Source organism: Neoarius graeffei, chromosome 4 (genome assembly GCF_027579695.1).
Source record: "Neoarius graeffei isolate fNeoGra1 chromosome 4, fNeoGra1.pri, whole genome shotgun sequence".
Classification (NCBI taxonomy): Eukaryota; Metazoa; Chordata; class Actinopteri; order Siluriformes; family Ariidae; genus Neoarius; species Neoarius graeffei.
In genome coordinates this window covers 73009767-73026137 of record NC_083572.1, presented here as the reverse complement: position 1 = coordinate 73026137, position 16371 = coordinate 73009767, and the positions used below count along the sequence as shown (strand labels likewise).

General features: G+C 40.4%; 1 protein-coding gene across 5 annotated transcripts in view; it reads left to right on the top strand.

Moving 5' to 3' along the window:
• Nucleotides 1–16371, top strand: part of ptprfa (protein tyrosine phosphatase receptor type Fa) — a 498031-nt gene that overhangs the window by 443230 nt on the left and 38430 nt on the right. For all 5 annotated transcript variants that reach the window (XM_060919685.1, XM_060919687.1, XM_060919683.1 and 2 more), the window contains 2 exons: nucleotides 6754–6877; nucleotides 9558–9733. In XM_060919685.1, coding sequence (XP_060775668.1) covers nucleotides 6754–6877; nucleotides 9558–9733 — 300 coding nt within the window. The remainder of the gene's footprint in view (nucleotides 1–6753; nucleotides 6878–9557; nucleotides 9734–16371) is intronic.

The following is a 16371-nucleotide window of genomic DNA, read 5'->3' as shown; positions in this document are numbered from 1 at the left end:
TGGGAGGCATGTTGTGTAACTCAAATGGTGCTAACCCTCCAAAATACATTTTAATTTCAGCTTGTAATGCGACAAAACAGGACAAACACCAAGGGGGGATGGATACTTTTGCAAGACACTGTATGTAAAGATTTTAATATTAGTAGGAGAGTGATTCATCAAAGGTTTTTAAGGGTGATAGGTTTTGATCTGTCTGAAATGAAGAAAGTTGAATTGACAAAGTACGATCTAGAAATGTAGTCTTCTGCTGCCTCATGGGCTGAGTAACAGCACTGACGCAGATACAGCTGTTCAGAGATGTTTCTCCCAGATCCGTGAGGCAGAATCTCCTAAGCAGCAGAGGACCACATTTTTAGATCATACTTTGTCAATTCAACTTTCTTCAGTTCAGACAGATTGAAACCTATCAGTGGGTTTATTAAGTAATTATAGATACTTAGTTTCCTAAAATGGAGGCTACAAAGTACTCAGAATCCTTTCTGATGAGGAAAAGAAAAATCACTGAGGTTTCAGCCTCAAGGCAACGAACATGTCTGTCTTTGTGTTCAAGGCTAGATCTTGCTACATCAGTGTCATAGCTCCTCTGTGGTGGAATGAACTTCTCCTTCAACTCTAAATGGCTCAGTGCCTCACTTCTTTCATCAGAAGTCAAAATCCCTGTCTTTTCAGAAAATATCTCAGATAACACTATTATATTTCTTTACATTTATTGGCACATATTACAACCCCAATTCCAAAAAAGTTGGGACGCTTTGTGAAATGTAAATAAAAACAGAATGCAATTATTTGCAAATCTCAAAAACCCTTATATTTTTCACAATAGAACATAGACAATATATCAAATGTTTAAAGTGAGAAAATGTACCATTTTAAGAAAAAAATTAACTAACTTTTAATTTCATGGCACCAACACATCTCAAAAAAGTTGGGAGAGGGCCATGTTTACTACTGTGCAGCATCCCGTCTTCTTTTAACAGCAGTCCGTAAATATCTGGGAACTGAGGAGAACAATTGCTGGAGTTTTGGGAGAAGCATGTTGTCCCATTCTTGCCTGATATAGGATTCTAGCTGCTCAACAATCCTGGGTGGTCTTTGTCACATTTTTCATTTCATGATGTGCCAAATGTTTTCAGTTGATGAAAGGTCTGGACTGCAGGCAGGCCAATTCAGCACCTGTACTCTTCTACTACAAAGCCATGGTGTTGTAATAGATGCAGTATGCGGTTTAGCATTGTCTTGCTGAAATATGCAAGGTCTTCCCAGAAAAAGACGTCATCTGGATGGGAGCATATGTTGCTCTAAAACTTGTGTATACCTTTCAGCATTGATGGTGCCTTTCCAGATGTTCAAGCTGCCCATGCCATAGGCACTGATGCCTCCCCATACCATCAGAGATGCAGGCCTTTGAACTGAGTCCTGATAACAAGGCGGATGGTCCCTCTCTTCTTTAGTCCAATGGACATGGCGTCCATGGTTTCAAAAATGAATTTCAATTTTTGATTTGTCTGACCACAGAACAGTTTTCCACTTTACCTCAGTCTATTTTAAATAAGCTTGGCCCAGAGAAGATGGCGGCATTTCTGGATCATATTCACGTATGGCTTCTTCTTTGCATGATAGAGCTTGAACTTGCATTTGTGGATAGCACAGTGAACTGTGCTCACAGACAGTGACTTCTGGAAGTGTTCCTGAACCCATGTAGTGATTTCCATGATAGAATAATGCCTGCTTTTAATGCAGTGCCACCTGAGGGCCCAAAGATCACAGGCATCCAGTATTGATTTTCAGCCTTGTTCCTTGCACACAGAGATATCTCTAGATTCTTGGGATCTTTTTATTATATTATGTACTGTAGATGATGAGATATTCAAATTTTCACAATTTCACACTGAGGAACACTATTCTGATATTGCTCCACAATTTGTGGATGCAGTTTTTCATAGATTGGTGAATCTCTGCCCATCTTTACTTCTGAGAGACTCTGCCTCTCTAAGATGCTCTTTTTATACCCAATCATGCTACTGACCTGTTGCCAGTTAGCCTAATTAGTTGCAAAATGTTCTTCCAGCTGTTTCTTTTTAGTACCATTTACTTTTCCAGCCTTTTGTTACCCCATCCCAACTTTTTTGAGACGTGTTGCTGCCATCAAATTCAAAATGAGCATATATTTTTCATGAAATAGTAGAATGTCTCATTTTAAACATTTGATATGTTGTGTATGTTCTATTGTGGGAAAATAAGGGTTTATGAGATTTGCAAATGATTGCATTCTGTTTTTATTTACCGTACATCTGTGATCCTGTTTCTCAGATCTGCACTGAGCTCCTTGGACTTTCCCATTTTACTGTGTGTTGGTCAATCCAATGAGTGCTGTAAACAAGCCCTTTTTATGAAGGCACAAAGAAGCTACCAGCTGTAGTCAATCATGATCACTAACAGGAAATTAAGAGGCCTTGGCAAGATGAGAGACATTTTGGAAGTTTCAGCACCTCTGAATTAATAATCTAAGTGAGCGTATGTAAATTTTTGACCCTGTATGTATAATTTTGACCCTGTGTTGATTTCAAAAACCCCAAAGAAAATTCAAAATTGTGCACCAAATTCTAGTGTTTTTTTTATTAAAGATGTATGCTGTACATTCTGCCACAGAAAAAGAACAGTTCAAAGAAATAACTGAAAGATATATATTTCAGCATCCTTCCGTCTTCGTGAGATGATGGAGTAGCATCCAAAAGCGCATCTAGTTGCATTTTCGCGAGTGGCTATGTAGTCCGACTCATGAGTGGCAGTCTCTATTGTACTTGCTGCACTTGAAATTTGATGGCTGCTGCGGCTGACTTTGCGTCTCTTTGCACTTGGCTCTCTTCTGAGCAAGGGCTGTGTTTCTTGCCTACTCTGCTGTCTCACAGCAAGGCACCAGGCTGGATAGTCTTCTGTGAGGCTCTCCCATGTGGCGACATTGATGTTGCACAGTTTCATGTCCTTCTTGGAGATATTCTTGTAGCGCAGGTGTGGGCGTCCAATTGGTTGTGAGCCTTCTGTGAGTTCACCATACAGGAGATCTTTGGGGATGCGCCCAGGTTCCAGTCGCATGGCCAAGCCAGCGCAGGCGCCTCTCTCTGAGAATGACAAACATGCTGTTCATGTTGGCTCACTCCAGGACTTCAGTATTGGACACTTTGTCCTGCCACCGGATGTGTAGAATGTGTCGCAGGCACCTCAGATGGAAGCTGTTTTTTCTCCTGGCTCGCATAGATGGTCCATGCCTCACTGCTGTAGAGGAGTGTGCTTAGCATGCAGGCCTGGTAGATGTGCAGCTTGGTCTTCTCAGTGAGGCTGAGGTTACTGCAGACTCTCTGGTTCAGTTTCGCCATAACTGCTGCAGCCTTGGCAGTCCTTGCTGTTCACTTCTGTCTCAGTGTTACCGTACATTTAACACAGTGTCCCAACTTTTTTTGGAATTGGGGTTTGTATTTACACATTTATTTGAATCTTATTTAGGTATTTATTGTGTTCCTGTTATGGTACTAACTAGTTACTCTAGTACGAACGAGAATAAATGCCTAGCTTTGCATCATTGTCTCTGTCAGCTGTTTTTAATTTCTGTAGGAGTATCTGTCAAATGACTAAAAATGTGTTTTTGTAAAAACATGAGCATGTTTTCTCAATGTTGATTTGAACTCCATAGCTAAACTCATTGACCAATGCACACGTGGCCTAGCCAAGATTTTGGATGATCACTCCTGTCCTCTTTTCTCTCAGATCATTCTTTATCCCCAGCAGTATCTGATTAATGCACAAATGTCCCATAATTCAAACCTTATATGTCCATTTTTTATGTATGTATTATACATTATGTTCAGTGTGTATGCAGTTTAATGGATACATCATATTTATTGCGAGCAAAGTTTGTGCGAAACAAATTCCTTGAGGCAAAAACAGTTGTCAATCAACGAATATACAAACTGGTAGTGAAGTAGTGCAGTTGTAAACAAGAATCATGAAGCTGAGATAATGTATTATTACAGTGCTGTACACATTGCAATGAGGTAGACTCATGGTTCAATGTGTTACACTAGACTGTGTCTAGTGTAAGTTTGTGTACCTTGAGGAACATCCATGATATCCCAAATTCCTCTGGGTGTATTCAGACATGGGAAGTTTAACAGCCTGAAGACTCAAGATGTTCTTAGTCTAAAAGTCTGGAACTGGATGCAAGAGTAATGCTGTTCATACTGCAGGAGATGAAACATAATGTGGCTTCATTGTGGTCCAGCACAGCCAGTGTGGTGCTAATAAGCTCCTGAGATGCAGAAGTTGAAATAAAAAGTCAGATAAAGAACCTCACTGACTCGCTGCTGCAGAACTTAACCATTTCTTCTCTTGTCACCTCATTACTGTACCTCTAACACTCCTCGGAAAGTGTGTTCACTCCCTGTGTTATGTGAGAAATAAAGCATGACGGAGTATGATTATTTTCCTATGACAGTGGTATGTTTTATTCCTCTTATACCACAGCACTTTGCCAGTTATCATTATGATTACAAAGAACAAGTTAGTTCATGTTATGACTTATATTATAGCTGCTCTAAACTGTCTCTTGAAATTAATAAGGCAAAAAATGCAGCTTGGCATGTTACCAAGAAACTGCCAAGCCTTCTGTCCTGAAGACTCCTACATACAGTTACAGCTTTAAGTCTAGATTTTGTTTGGGCAGGTTTTTTAGCACTCTTTTTTTTTTTTAACACGTACACATACAGTACCAGTCAAAAGTTTAGACACACTTAAGTTTCTACGAGTAAGTGTGTCCAAACTTTTGACTGGTACTGTAACTTACACATAAACTTTTCTACTTATTATTTAATTTAATTATAAATTAGATTTTATAACAAGCTTTAGAATTCAGACATTGCATGTTGTAAGTATTTAGTATATTTTGCTCGATTGTGGTATATTTGTATAGTTGTATGTTTGTATATAGTATTATACATTGAAGTATTATATATTGAAGACCTGTTGTATCAAGAAGGTGGTTTGCCCAAAGTGCACTTGGACTGTGTGGACCTTTGCGAATTCCTCAAATGTGGGAATCTCAATCGCATAATCGCACAGTGCGGGACTGTGTTTGTGCTCTCCTCTTTCACATAACTGGGGAAGCCATGGTCTAAAGGTTAGAGAAGCAGCTTTGGGACCAAAAGGTTGCTGGTTCGATTCCCTTAAGCAAGTCAAGTCAACTTTATTGTCAAATATGCTATACATGCTCGACATACAGCACAGATGAAATTTCAGTCCTCTCTGACCCACGGTGCAAACAGGCAATGCAATAAATAAAAATAGAATAATTGAAAAAAACAAACAATATAAGCAGTATAAACACTCTAGATAGGAACTAGACATAGACTAAACACTCAAACAATATAAACAGTATAAACACTAGATAAGAACAAGACAGACTAAACACTCAAACAGACAATATAAACAGTATAAACGCTCTAGATATGAATTAGACGTAGACTAAACACTCATATATATACATACATACACACACACACACACACACACACATACTGTACATACATAAATTGGTTCAAATAACCAAACAGTCAAGGGCACTTGAGGCATAGCAGGTAAACATGAAATAAGCAGTATAAACCAACTAGCAGCTGTTAAGATGAGGTAGTGCGGAATAGTGCAAATGAGCGAGGTAAAGTGAGATGTGCCGTCCCTGAGTTCAGTGTGTTAATGAACGATGAGATGTATGTATGTATGTGTGTGTGTGTGTATATGTGTGTTGGGGGGGAACTGTGAGGGTGACATGTCAGATGCTGAAGGGAGGTGTGCGAGCAGAATCTGTGGCAGAGGGCAGAGGGGGGAAGAGGGGCAGAACAGGGAGGGAGTTGAGCCTCCTGACTGCCTGGTGAAAGAAACTGTTCTTGAGCCTGCTGGTTTTGGCCCGGAGACTCCGCAGTCTCCTCCCCGACGGCAGCAGGCTGAAGAGGCTGTGAGATGGGTGGGTGGGGTCACCTGCAATCCTGATGGCTTTGCGGGTGAGGCGGGAGTTATAAATATCCATTAGAGAAGGGAGAGAGACACCAATGATCCTCTCCAAGGCACCTAACCCTCAACTGCTCCCGGGTGCTGCAGCGCAGCTGCCCGCTTCTCTGAGTATGTGTGCTCGCATCCCGAGATGGGTTAAATGCAGAGAAAGAATTGTACTGTGCTCTCATGTACATGTGATGAATAAAGGCATAAAAATTCTAAAATGAAGCAGTCTTTGGTTTTTATGATGCAAAAAAATCTGAAACTCATTAAACCTTGATATTTATCAGACACCTTGATATTTTTATTGCCAAATTTAAGTCACTGGATGAAGACTTTTTTCTTTACCCTATAATTTGTGCCTTTTCTGACTGCACCATTTTATCAGATCCTGTTTCCTTTTTATTTCTTTTGAAATATTATAGTTGAATTGTTTTTTATTGTTTAATATCATTGTATATATTACCATTATTATTGCCTTTCTTTCTTTTATTGGTATTAATCCTACACAGCACTAGGAGCTGCATTTTAATAGATTAAAGGCTCTGTTGATGGTTATTATTATTATCATAACTATTAATCTAATTATTGTGTGATGCCATATCTGGTGCTGATATGATTCTTTCAGAGGAAGGTTTTCAAATGCCAAGTGTAGTGTTTAAATAGGTAAAATGAAAGGTTTGACCTGATCATATTTCATCCCTCTCTTCCCAGTCTATTGATCCTGGGCAGCAGTTCACCTGGGAGCAGTCCAACCTGGAAGTGAATAAGCCAAAAAACCGCTACGCTAACGTCATTGCCTACGATCACTCCAGAGTTGTCCTCTCACCTATCGATGGTTTGTAGCTGGAGGTTTTTTTTTTTAATCTCCTGTGTGTGTGTGTGTGTGTGTGTGTGTGTGTGTGTGTGTGTGTGTGCACAGTAAAAAATGGAGTGTCAATATTGCAGTGTAAACCTATTTTCCTCTGGATAGAGTAGTTATAACACTATGCAGAGTAAAATCGTCTAAATGGTAGTGTCAAAAGTGAGAGTTAATTCCCACTTGCACACAACGACAAAATCTACTCTGCAGGGTGATGATTCCCCACGAAAATACAATATAGAGTCAGATTAATGAAAATCTTACACTATCTATAGTGTTAAATATTTTTACACACCTCATTGTTAATTTTGACACAAAATAGAGTAAAATTAACTCTAAAAATCTTACACTGACTACAGAGTAAATTTTACACTGATTTTGAGTGGGACCAAATGTTATCTGACAGAGAGTTAAATTCAACTCTTAAAGAGTAAAATTGACACTATGATTTTTACTGTGTGTGTGTGTGTGTATGTGAGAGAGAGAGAGAGAGAGAATAATGAATGGGGAATTGAGTGATAGAGATAGTGAGCAGTAACAGACTGTGTAAGGTATATAACCACTAAGAATGTTAGAGTTGGAATGAAGGCAACAAGAGTAAAACCAAATTAGTAATCAGTAATTGAGTGTTTGTAGAAATTACTGAGTATAAATTCATCGTTGATTATATATAAATGAGAAACAAGTCTGTAGCTCACAAACTGAAATCTGTGTTCTAATGGGAGTTAGATGAGCAGCAGTTACTTCACCTATTAGGGAGTGTTTCTAAATTGCATATTCATGCATGTTATAGATCCTGGTCTTGGGATGTTCATGGTTAATTAGAAGTTTTTGGGCATTAAAACATATTGCATAATTGATTAGTCTAAATAAATGATTTCATAAAGAGGGAATAAAACACTTGCCATTATAGGAACATAATCAGTGATGGTGTGGCCTGATAGAACATGGAGTACTGTTACCTTCATGAAGTTTATTATTTTCCTCAATTATGCCTAAAATTCCTCTTAGAGCACTGCAGTTTTTATTAAAGAATGACGAGTCAGAGTTTTGTGCCAAGTATTCCCAGGCTAGGATCCAGATCTACTGGAGCCCTGACAGAGCAGTTACTAAAAATGAATAAATGATTAGCATCATCCTTATTACTCATTTAAGGCCTGTGTCCACCAGATGCCTTTCCAGAGCACTTCTCTCAAGCACTTACTGTCACAAGGTTAAAAAAAACAAACATCTTAACACTTCTGCTATAATTCCTTTGCTGTGAATGTCAAGTCTCTGTTAACTTTAGAAAGGCAGTTTCAAATATTGATCATGGTAACCCTTCAGTGTTAGATCGTAAAGAACTGGGTGACGGTCAGGATCTTTCTCCTCCAACACTGTTGGTATTATTATTATTATTATTATTATTATTATTAATCACAACAACAACAACAACAATAATAATAATAATCAGTTCAATTTATATAGCACCTTTCTCACACCCAAGGTCGCTTTACAATAAGGGGGGGATCCACCAAAAGTGGGTCAGGATATAATTCCAATGGCGTAGCTAACACAGTCCTACCAGGCGCGTGAAGGCCTGATTCCACACCACTTGCACAGCCACTGCGACGCCACTGGGCAACATCACTCGGAGCACCACACCTAGCACAAAAGCACCACCGCACAGAGCGCTGGACAACCCCAATGTTAAAAAGAACAACGAGCTCACTGCAGTCCATAGCGAGGAGCACAGGCATCACCCACGGCGCACCAAGGCCTGAAGGAAACCGACACCAAAACTGGGTTCAGAGCTACACCACAACCGGCAGATAAACCACTCAAACAAAAAGCAAACATCAAACTGCACAAACACAAAAAAGGAAGAAGAAAAAAGAAAAATTAAACGCTCCAGTGAGAAGCGGCAGCCAAAATGCGCACGGCGTACTCTCAACCAGAAACGGAAACCACTGATGATAGTGTAAGTTCCACCCCCTTCTTGATTTTGACAGGTCAGTGAGAGCACTGCAGAAAATTGAAAACAGAATTTGAGGAGAAAATTACTTAATACTAGTGAAATTATCTTGCTGCACAGACAGATATTTTTACTCGATAAGACATCTTAGAATAAGTTGGTTGCAATCTAGAACTAAGTTGAATAATCTCAGAATTGGTGTTTTGTATTCTTCTAATAGGAAATGCTAGATAGTTTCAACTATTTTCAAGACATTTTCACTTGCTAAGATATCATTTTTTGCAGTGAGAGAACTGACATTACCTCGGTGATGTTTTAAACCAAACTATTTTCAGCTGAAAACTTCCAGCTTTCAACATCAAGGATGTTGAGCAGTGTCAATGCTGAACTTCAGAGGATTTATAGGGAAAATAGATTATGCCAGTGCAAAAAAACAAAACCAAAAAAACCCCACATTTGGTGGACACAGGCCTGTATACTTACATTTTATATTCTGTGAAAAAAAAGTTTCAGATTCAGAAACTTCAACAGAGCTGTGGTGTAATGGATTTAAATGAAGTAACAGTGAATACATGTATTGAATATTAATTCCGTGTTTGTGTGTGTGTGTGTGTGTGTGTGTGTGTGTGTGTGTGTGTGTGTGTGTGTTTGTGTGTGTGTGGTGTGTGTGTGTGTGTGTGTGTGTGTGTGTGTTGAGTGCAGCTATACCAGGGAGTGACTACATTAACGCAAACTACATAGATGGATACAGGAAGCAGAATGCCTACATCGCTACACAGGGCCCCCTGCCTGAGACTGTCAGTGATTTCTGGAGGATGCTGTGGGAGCAGAGGAGCAGCACCATCATCATGATGACCCGACTGGAGGAAAAATCGAGAGTGAGTAAAAACATACAGTGGTGCTTGAAAGTTTGTGAACCTTTTAGAATTTTCTATATTTCTGTATAAATATGACCTAAAACATCATCAGATTTTCACACAAGTCCTAAAAGGAAATAAAGAGAACCCAGTTAAACAAACGAGACAAAAATATTATACTTGGTCATTTATTTATTGAGGAAAATGATCCAATATTACATATCTGTGAGTGGCAAAAGTATGTAAACCTTTGCTTTCAGTATCTGGTGTGAGCCCCTTGTGCAGCAATAACTGCAACTACACGTTTGCGGTAACTGTTGATCAGTCCTGCACACCGGCTTGGAGGAATTTTAGCCCATTCCTCCGTACAGAACAGCTTCAACTCTGGGATGTTGGTGGGTTTCCTCACATGAACTGCTCGCTTCAGGTCCTTCCACAACATTTCGATTGGATTAAGGTCAGGACTTTGACTTGGCCATTCCAAAACATTAACTTCATTCTTCTTTAACCATTCTTTGGTAGAACAACTTGTGTGCTTTGGGTCGTTGTCTTGCTGCATGACCCACCTTCTCTTGAGATTCAGTTCATGGACAGATGTCCTGACATTTTCCTTTAGAATTCGCTGGTATAATTCAGAATTCATTGTTCCATCAATGATGGCAAGCCGTCCTGGCCCAGATGCAGCAAAACAGGCCCAAACCATGATACTACCACCACCATGTTTCACAGATGGGATAAGGTTCTTATGCTGGAATGCAGTGTTTTCCTGTCTCTAAACATAATGCTTCTCATTTAAACCAAAAAGTTATATTTTGGTCTCATCTGTCCACAAAACATCTTTTTGGAGAGCAGTGGCTTTCTCCTTGCAACCCTTCCATGCACATCATTGTTGTTCAGTGTTCTTCTGATGGTGAACTCATGAACATTAGCCAATGTGAGAGAGGCCTTCAGTTGCTTAGAAGTTACCCTGGGGTCCTTTGTGACCTTGTCGACTATTACTCGCCTTGCTCTTTGTTGGTCGACCACTCCTGGGGAGGGTAACAATGGTCTTGAATTTCCTCCATTTGTACACAATCTGTCTGACTGTGGATTGGTGGAGTCCAAACTCTTTAGAGATGCTTTTGTAACCTTTTCCAGCCTGATGAGCATCAACAATGCTTTTTCTGAGGTCCTCAGAAATCTCCTTTGTTCGTGTCATGATACACTTACACAACACAAAAATTCCTCCAAGCCGGTGTGCAGGACTGATCAACAGTTACCAGAAACGTTTAGTTGCAGTTATTGCTGCACAAGGGGGTCACACCAGATACTGAAAGCAAAGGTTCACATACTTTTGTCACTCACAGATATGTAATATTGGATCATTTTCCTCAATAAATAAATGACCGAGTATAATATTTTTGTCTAATTTGTTTAACTGGGTTCTCTTTATCTACTTTTAGGACTTGTGTGAAAATCTGATGATGTTTTAGGTCATATTTATGCAGAACTATAGAAAATTCTAAAGGGTTCACAAATTTTCAAGCACCACTGTATACACATGATCACACACATCTTCTTTAGTGTTCTGCCTGATGGCAGGTCCATTCTGACAGCTTCAGCCATCAAAGTTTCTAGGGAAGGATTACAGTAGTGGTTTCCCATTCCCTTCTACTGGATTATGATAGATTTTCTCTCCTCTCAACCATTCACACACACACATTCACACCTATGGGCAATTTAGAGTAGCCGGTATAGCAGGCCAAATTTACCCCTGCCAAGATTAAACCCGGGTATGGACCCTTTTCACTCACGTGACCTTTGTAAGCGCGACCACCATTTTGGACATGAAGAAATAACGGTTTATGGCACAGACCCTTTCGGTTCTCGCTCATCTAGCTGCTACAATGACTGCTTAGACTGCAACAATAACACACATTTAAGTATCCGTCGTAAAGACGTGAAACTCGTCGAGTGACGAGTGTGTTCATTGATAAGCTAACACAATCTAAAAGTAGACATACCATCACACTGCCCTGGCGCTGTGTACAGTTTACCTTCTATGGTTTGTGCACTCACTATTTGCCATTACTTTCTCCAACCCAGTGTTCGAACTATGCTGATATTTTCGGGGGGTCCCCTTTTTTTCCCCTTGGGGGGGGGGTGCTTGCGCTTGTCTCAGAGCGCGGATCTCCAAACACATGAGAAGCCTATCTTACGCACATATCACGCGGACTCCACACCTCCACACACGCATCGCGTCTGAAGTCAGAACTCATCAGGGGAAATTGTGTCCGCATTGGCATGTTCAAAAAACAACCTCGCGTCAACAATGATACCACACGCAAGAAAAAAAAAAAACAGGTTACTCAACACATCTGATCCACAGCAGCACCAAAGCATCACTGGAAATCATGTCAACAACCAATCTTCCATTTCAACACGCGTCAACAAACAAATGGCACCACAAACATGAACGACTCGGTCAGGCTACCGATTCCAAACCCACAGCAGACGAATAATTAAATGCATCTTACCTTAAAGCAGAATCGACCACAAAGGAAGTCTGTTGGCACACTTCCTTTCTACTAGTTTGTGTCCCCAACCTGGCAGCAGCAGTCGTTGTCATATCGGTTTATTTTATCTTTGATGTAAACACAACACTTCGGATATGCAAATGCTTCCCGTTACACACGATTGCTATGTCAATAAACATCATTTTGCCAATATTTTAGAGACCATCCATCTTCTCCGTCGGTCAGCATCTGTCGGGATCCGATAAAATGATAAATCTTGCCTTGTGTGTTGATGGTTACTACATCCAGGTGCACAACAACACCCACGTGCAATGAACTGGTGCTACAGGTGCTCTAGCCCCTGCCCCTTTTCTGTTTGCTGTCCAAAGTGCCCTTTTCATAGGGACTGTTTTTGTTGTTGTTGTTTTTTAATATTTGTAAAAGATAAGTTAGCTCCAACATCAATATTCTCTACAATTTGACAATAATATATGAAATTATAGATTTATAAAATAACGTTTTTCTATGTAAATGCGGGCATCAATCCGTGACGTCATGCATTCAGTGAACCTCCGTGCAGAAAGCGCAAACAGGCGGTTGACAGTGGGAACCAGTGCGAGGAACGGCATGGTAAGGTCACACTGAAAGTCTCCTTTCATTTCTATCTGAACATGCAATATTGTGCAGCTTAGAACACAACAGTAAATGCGTAGGGTTGTTTATCATTTAATGAAGCCGCCTAGGCTACATTTAAACCGTTTGCTCCATCCATTTCATTAACGTGGCAGATTTGGAAACTTTAGTTTGAATGACGGCGTTAATAACATATTCTAGCAGCTTCAAAAACTTAAGGCTGAATAGTTTTGAATAAAGTTAACTTGTGTGAAAAATTTGTTCCAAGTGCCCTTTTTTGAATGTTGAGCCCCTGCCCCTCCAAAGGTCTTTGCACGGCCCTGCACAACAATATAATGGCATGATGGAAGTCTTGCTGAAAATAAAAACTTTCTTTGATGGCTATATTCCTTTCGATGCTTCGCCGTCGTTCCTCGTTGTTGGCTGTGGTAGACTACTGGTAGTTCATGTCCAAAATGGCGGCCGCGTTTGTTGTGACGTCACGTGAAAAGGGTCCATAGTTTGGCCCAGGCCAGAGTATACCCCAGGGGATAAACTATCCTTGGCCAAACTATACCCAAGGTGTAAAATAGCCTAGGCCAGACTATACCCCTCCAGGCCAGAATATACCCCTCTGTGTAAAGAGGATTTGATTGTATTTACACAGTATATATACTCACTTTTTAACCTGGAGGGAACCGAACGGGTTCCTGTTTCCAAGTGATTAAAGTTTTTCTCATTTTGTGCACACGTCATCGTTTGTAAACTGAAATCTTTGTAAATTACAGTTAGGAAAGTCTATTTTTACTAGGGCCCTAGCTAATGAGATGCCTACATTAAATCCTATTGGCAGGGATAGATGTCCGTGAAATCAATATAAGGAATATGTTTACATAACACCTTGAGCTTCCTTGCACATTTCTCAGTGGACTCGACTGTTTAATACACTGCTGGCACTGTAACTAAGTAATAAGGCTAAGATAGTTCATGCGTCTATGTAGTGTGTGTGGGGAGGGGGACGCACTGCCGATGTAGTGATGGTTTTACTTAAAGGTCTCATTGCATCGTTTTTTCATTAATTGTGCGGTGGTCTCTAGTATGAAGGAATGCCCTGTGAGCCGGTTTTGGTGAAAAAAAAACGCTGTGGTTCTCCTGTTTCAGGCTGTTCTAGTTTGCTGGAGGAGCGGGTGGCGGGAGAGCGACAGGATTTCAGCTCTTACTCATTAATATTCATGACATGTAAACGTGTTACCTCTGATTGGCTAACAGCACTGTGACGCTACCTCCAGTGGGTCAGAACAAGAGGATGTGGGTGTCTTTGTAAAAACTGTTTTGATTGGCTATTATGGTCTCGACGTTGATGTTTTGACCAACAACAGTGTAGATAACACGAATTTTACATCACATTCAACGAGATTTAAACGAGACTAAAGATGGCGACTTACAAATAATGTGTAAACATTGTTGGAGTTAATAAAGTTTGAACAGCATGAAGGAACATACCTCAACCCCCCGAAATTAATTAAAAAAAATTCTCAACGGATTTGGCATAATATAAAAAGGTCGTTTTTTACTCAGAAAAAGCGGAAATCTGCCGAAAAGCGGAAAACTCTCATCCCTGCCTAGCTTGTGACCATGTCATGCATGCTAACGTGGAGAATATGAACGTGCTATTTTGTAACAAAAAACTTCGAACAAAAAGTTCATGTTTTACTTACAGCTTGTGAGCTGGTGGTCGATCGTCTTGAAGGCACAGATCCAGGGATTAAAAACAACCTCGAACCAAAACCACTACTGAAGGCACCGAAGTTTGAAAAGTCACTGTGGTTGAAATGATCAGAACACAGTACTAACGCTGCATTATACTTCACTGGTGGTGTTCCAAAGATAAATTCCAACCATTTCTTCTTCAGCTCTTCTATCTTGCAACGTTGCTCCACTTACCGGTAGGTTTCGTTTCTGTCGGCAGCTCCAGCCCGACTTTGGACGCTCGTAACTCGGGCAGGGGAGGTCCCAAGCCTCCCCAAACTTGGCAGCCAGAGACCTCTGCCCTCGCCCCAACAAACCAGCACTGCCAGGGCTGGCTAGCCCTGCGCCTCAGGACGTAATTTGCCCCGAGGTGAGCCGCGGCGCTCCGCTTAGGTTTCATTTCTGTCGGCGGCTCCAGCCCGACTTTGAATGCTCATAACTCGCGCAGGGGAGGTCCCAGCCTCCCCAAACATGCAACATTGATGTGTTACTGCCACAAATAACACAGGCACGAACTTGTTCAGACATGTTTTCAACTTGCTGTTAGGTCCTCTTCGTTAGCTACTGACGAGATGGGCTCTGCTATCTCTCCTCACGCTTAAATCTGAACTTTCTTCCTGTGGGCAGTCGCAAGCCAAGGTGGGCGAGGCCATGAATACTAATTTTCGAAGTGACGTAAGTTCGTAGGGCTTTTTCAGATTTGCTCGTTTTTCTGACTATTTTCTTTCATAAGCTAATACAGGGAATGGGAGTAGAATTGCATTTTCACATGCAGCATGCATATGCAACTCAGAGTGAACTATGGTATTTCAAAAAAAGCCAGTATTAAACGTTTTTGGTGGAAGGGCACCTTTAAAAGTGAGCATAGCAGGTGGCCTTACTTTTCATTTCATAATGTAGTCTTCGTTATTTAGTATACATCTAAGTATTTTTTTAAACAAATAAATCTGCAATTTATTTCACACTGTGTTTGTTGATACATTGATTCTGATCAACCCTTTCATTACATCAGTGGACTCGACCATTTAACAGAGATCATATGGCATTCTGTATTTATATTCACTCTGGTTGAAAGGTCTTGTCCTTTGTGTCAGTGTGTGTATGTGTGTGCTAAAATGTGTTACCGATACAGACATGTTGAAGTGGGAAAACGTGTTAAGCAGGCCTTCCAAATCGTACACACGCACATATAAACATATACAGTGGTGCTTGAAAGTTTATGAACCCTTTAGAATTTTCTATATTTCTGCATAAATATGACCTAAAACATCATCAGATTTTCACACAAGTCCTAAAAGTAGATAAAGAGAGCCCAGTTAAACAAATGAGATAAAAATATTATACTTGGTCATTTATTTATTGAGGAAAATGATCCAATATTACATATCTGTGAGTGGCAAAAGTATGTGAACCTTTGCTTTCAGTACCTGGTGTGACCCCCTTGTGCAGCAATAACTGCAACTAAACGTTTCCGGTAACTGTTGATCAGTCCTGCACACCGGCTTGGAGGAATTTTAGCCCATTCCTCCGTACAGAACAGCTTCAACTCTGGGATGTTGGTGGGTTTCCTCACATGAACTGCTCGCTTCAGGTCCTTCCACAACATTTCGATTGGATTAAGGTCAGGACTTTGACTTGGCCATTCCAAAACATTAACTTTTATTCTTCTATAACCATTTTTTGGTAGAGCAACTTGTGTGCTTAGGTTCGTTGTCTTGCTGCATGACCCACCTTCTCTTGAGATTCAGTTCATGGACAGATGTCCTGACATTTTCGTTTAGAATTCGCTGGTATAATTCAGAA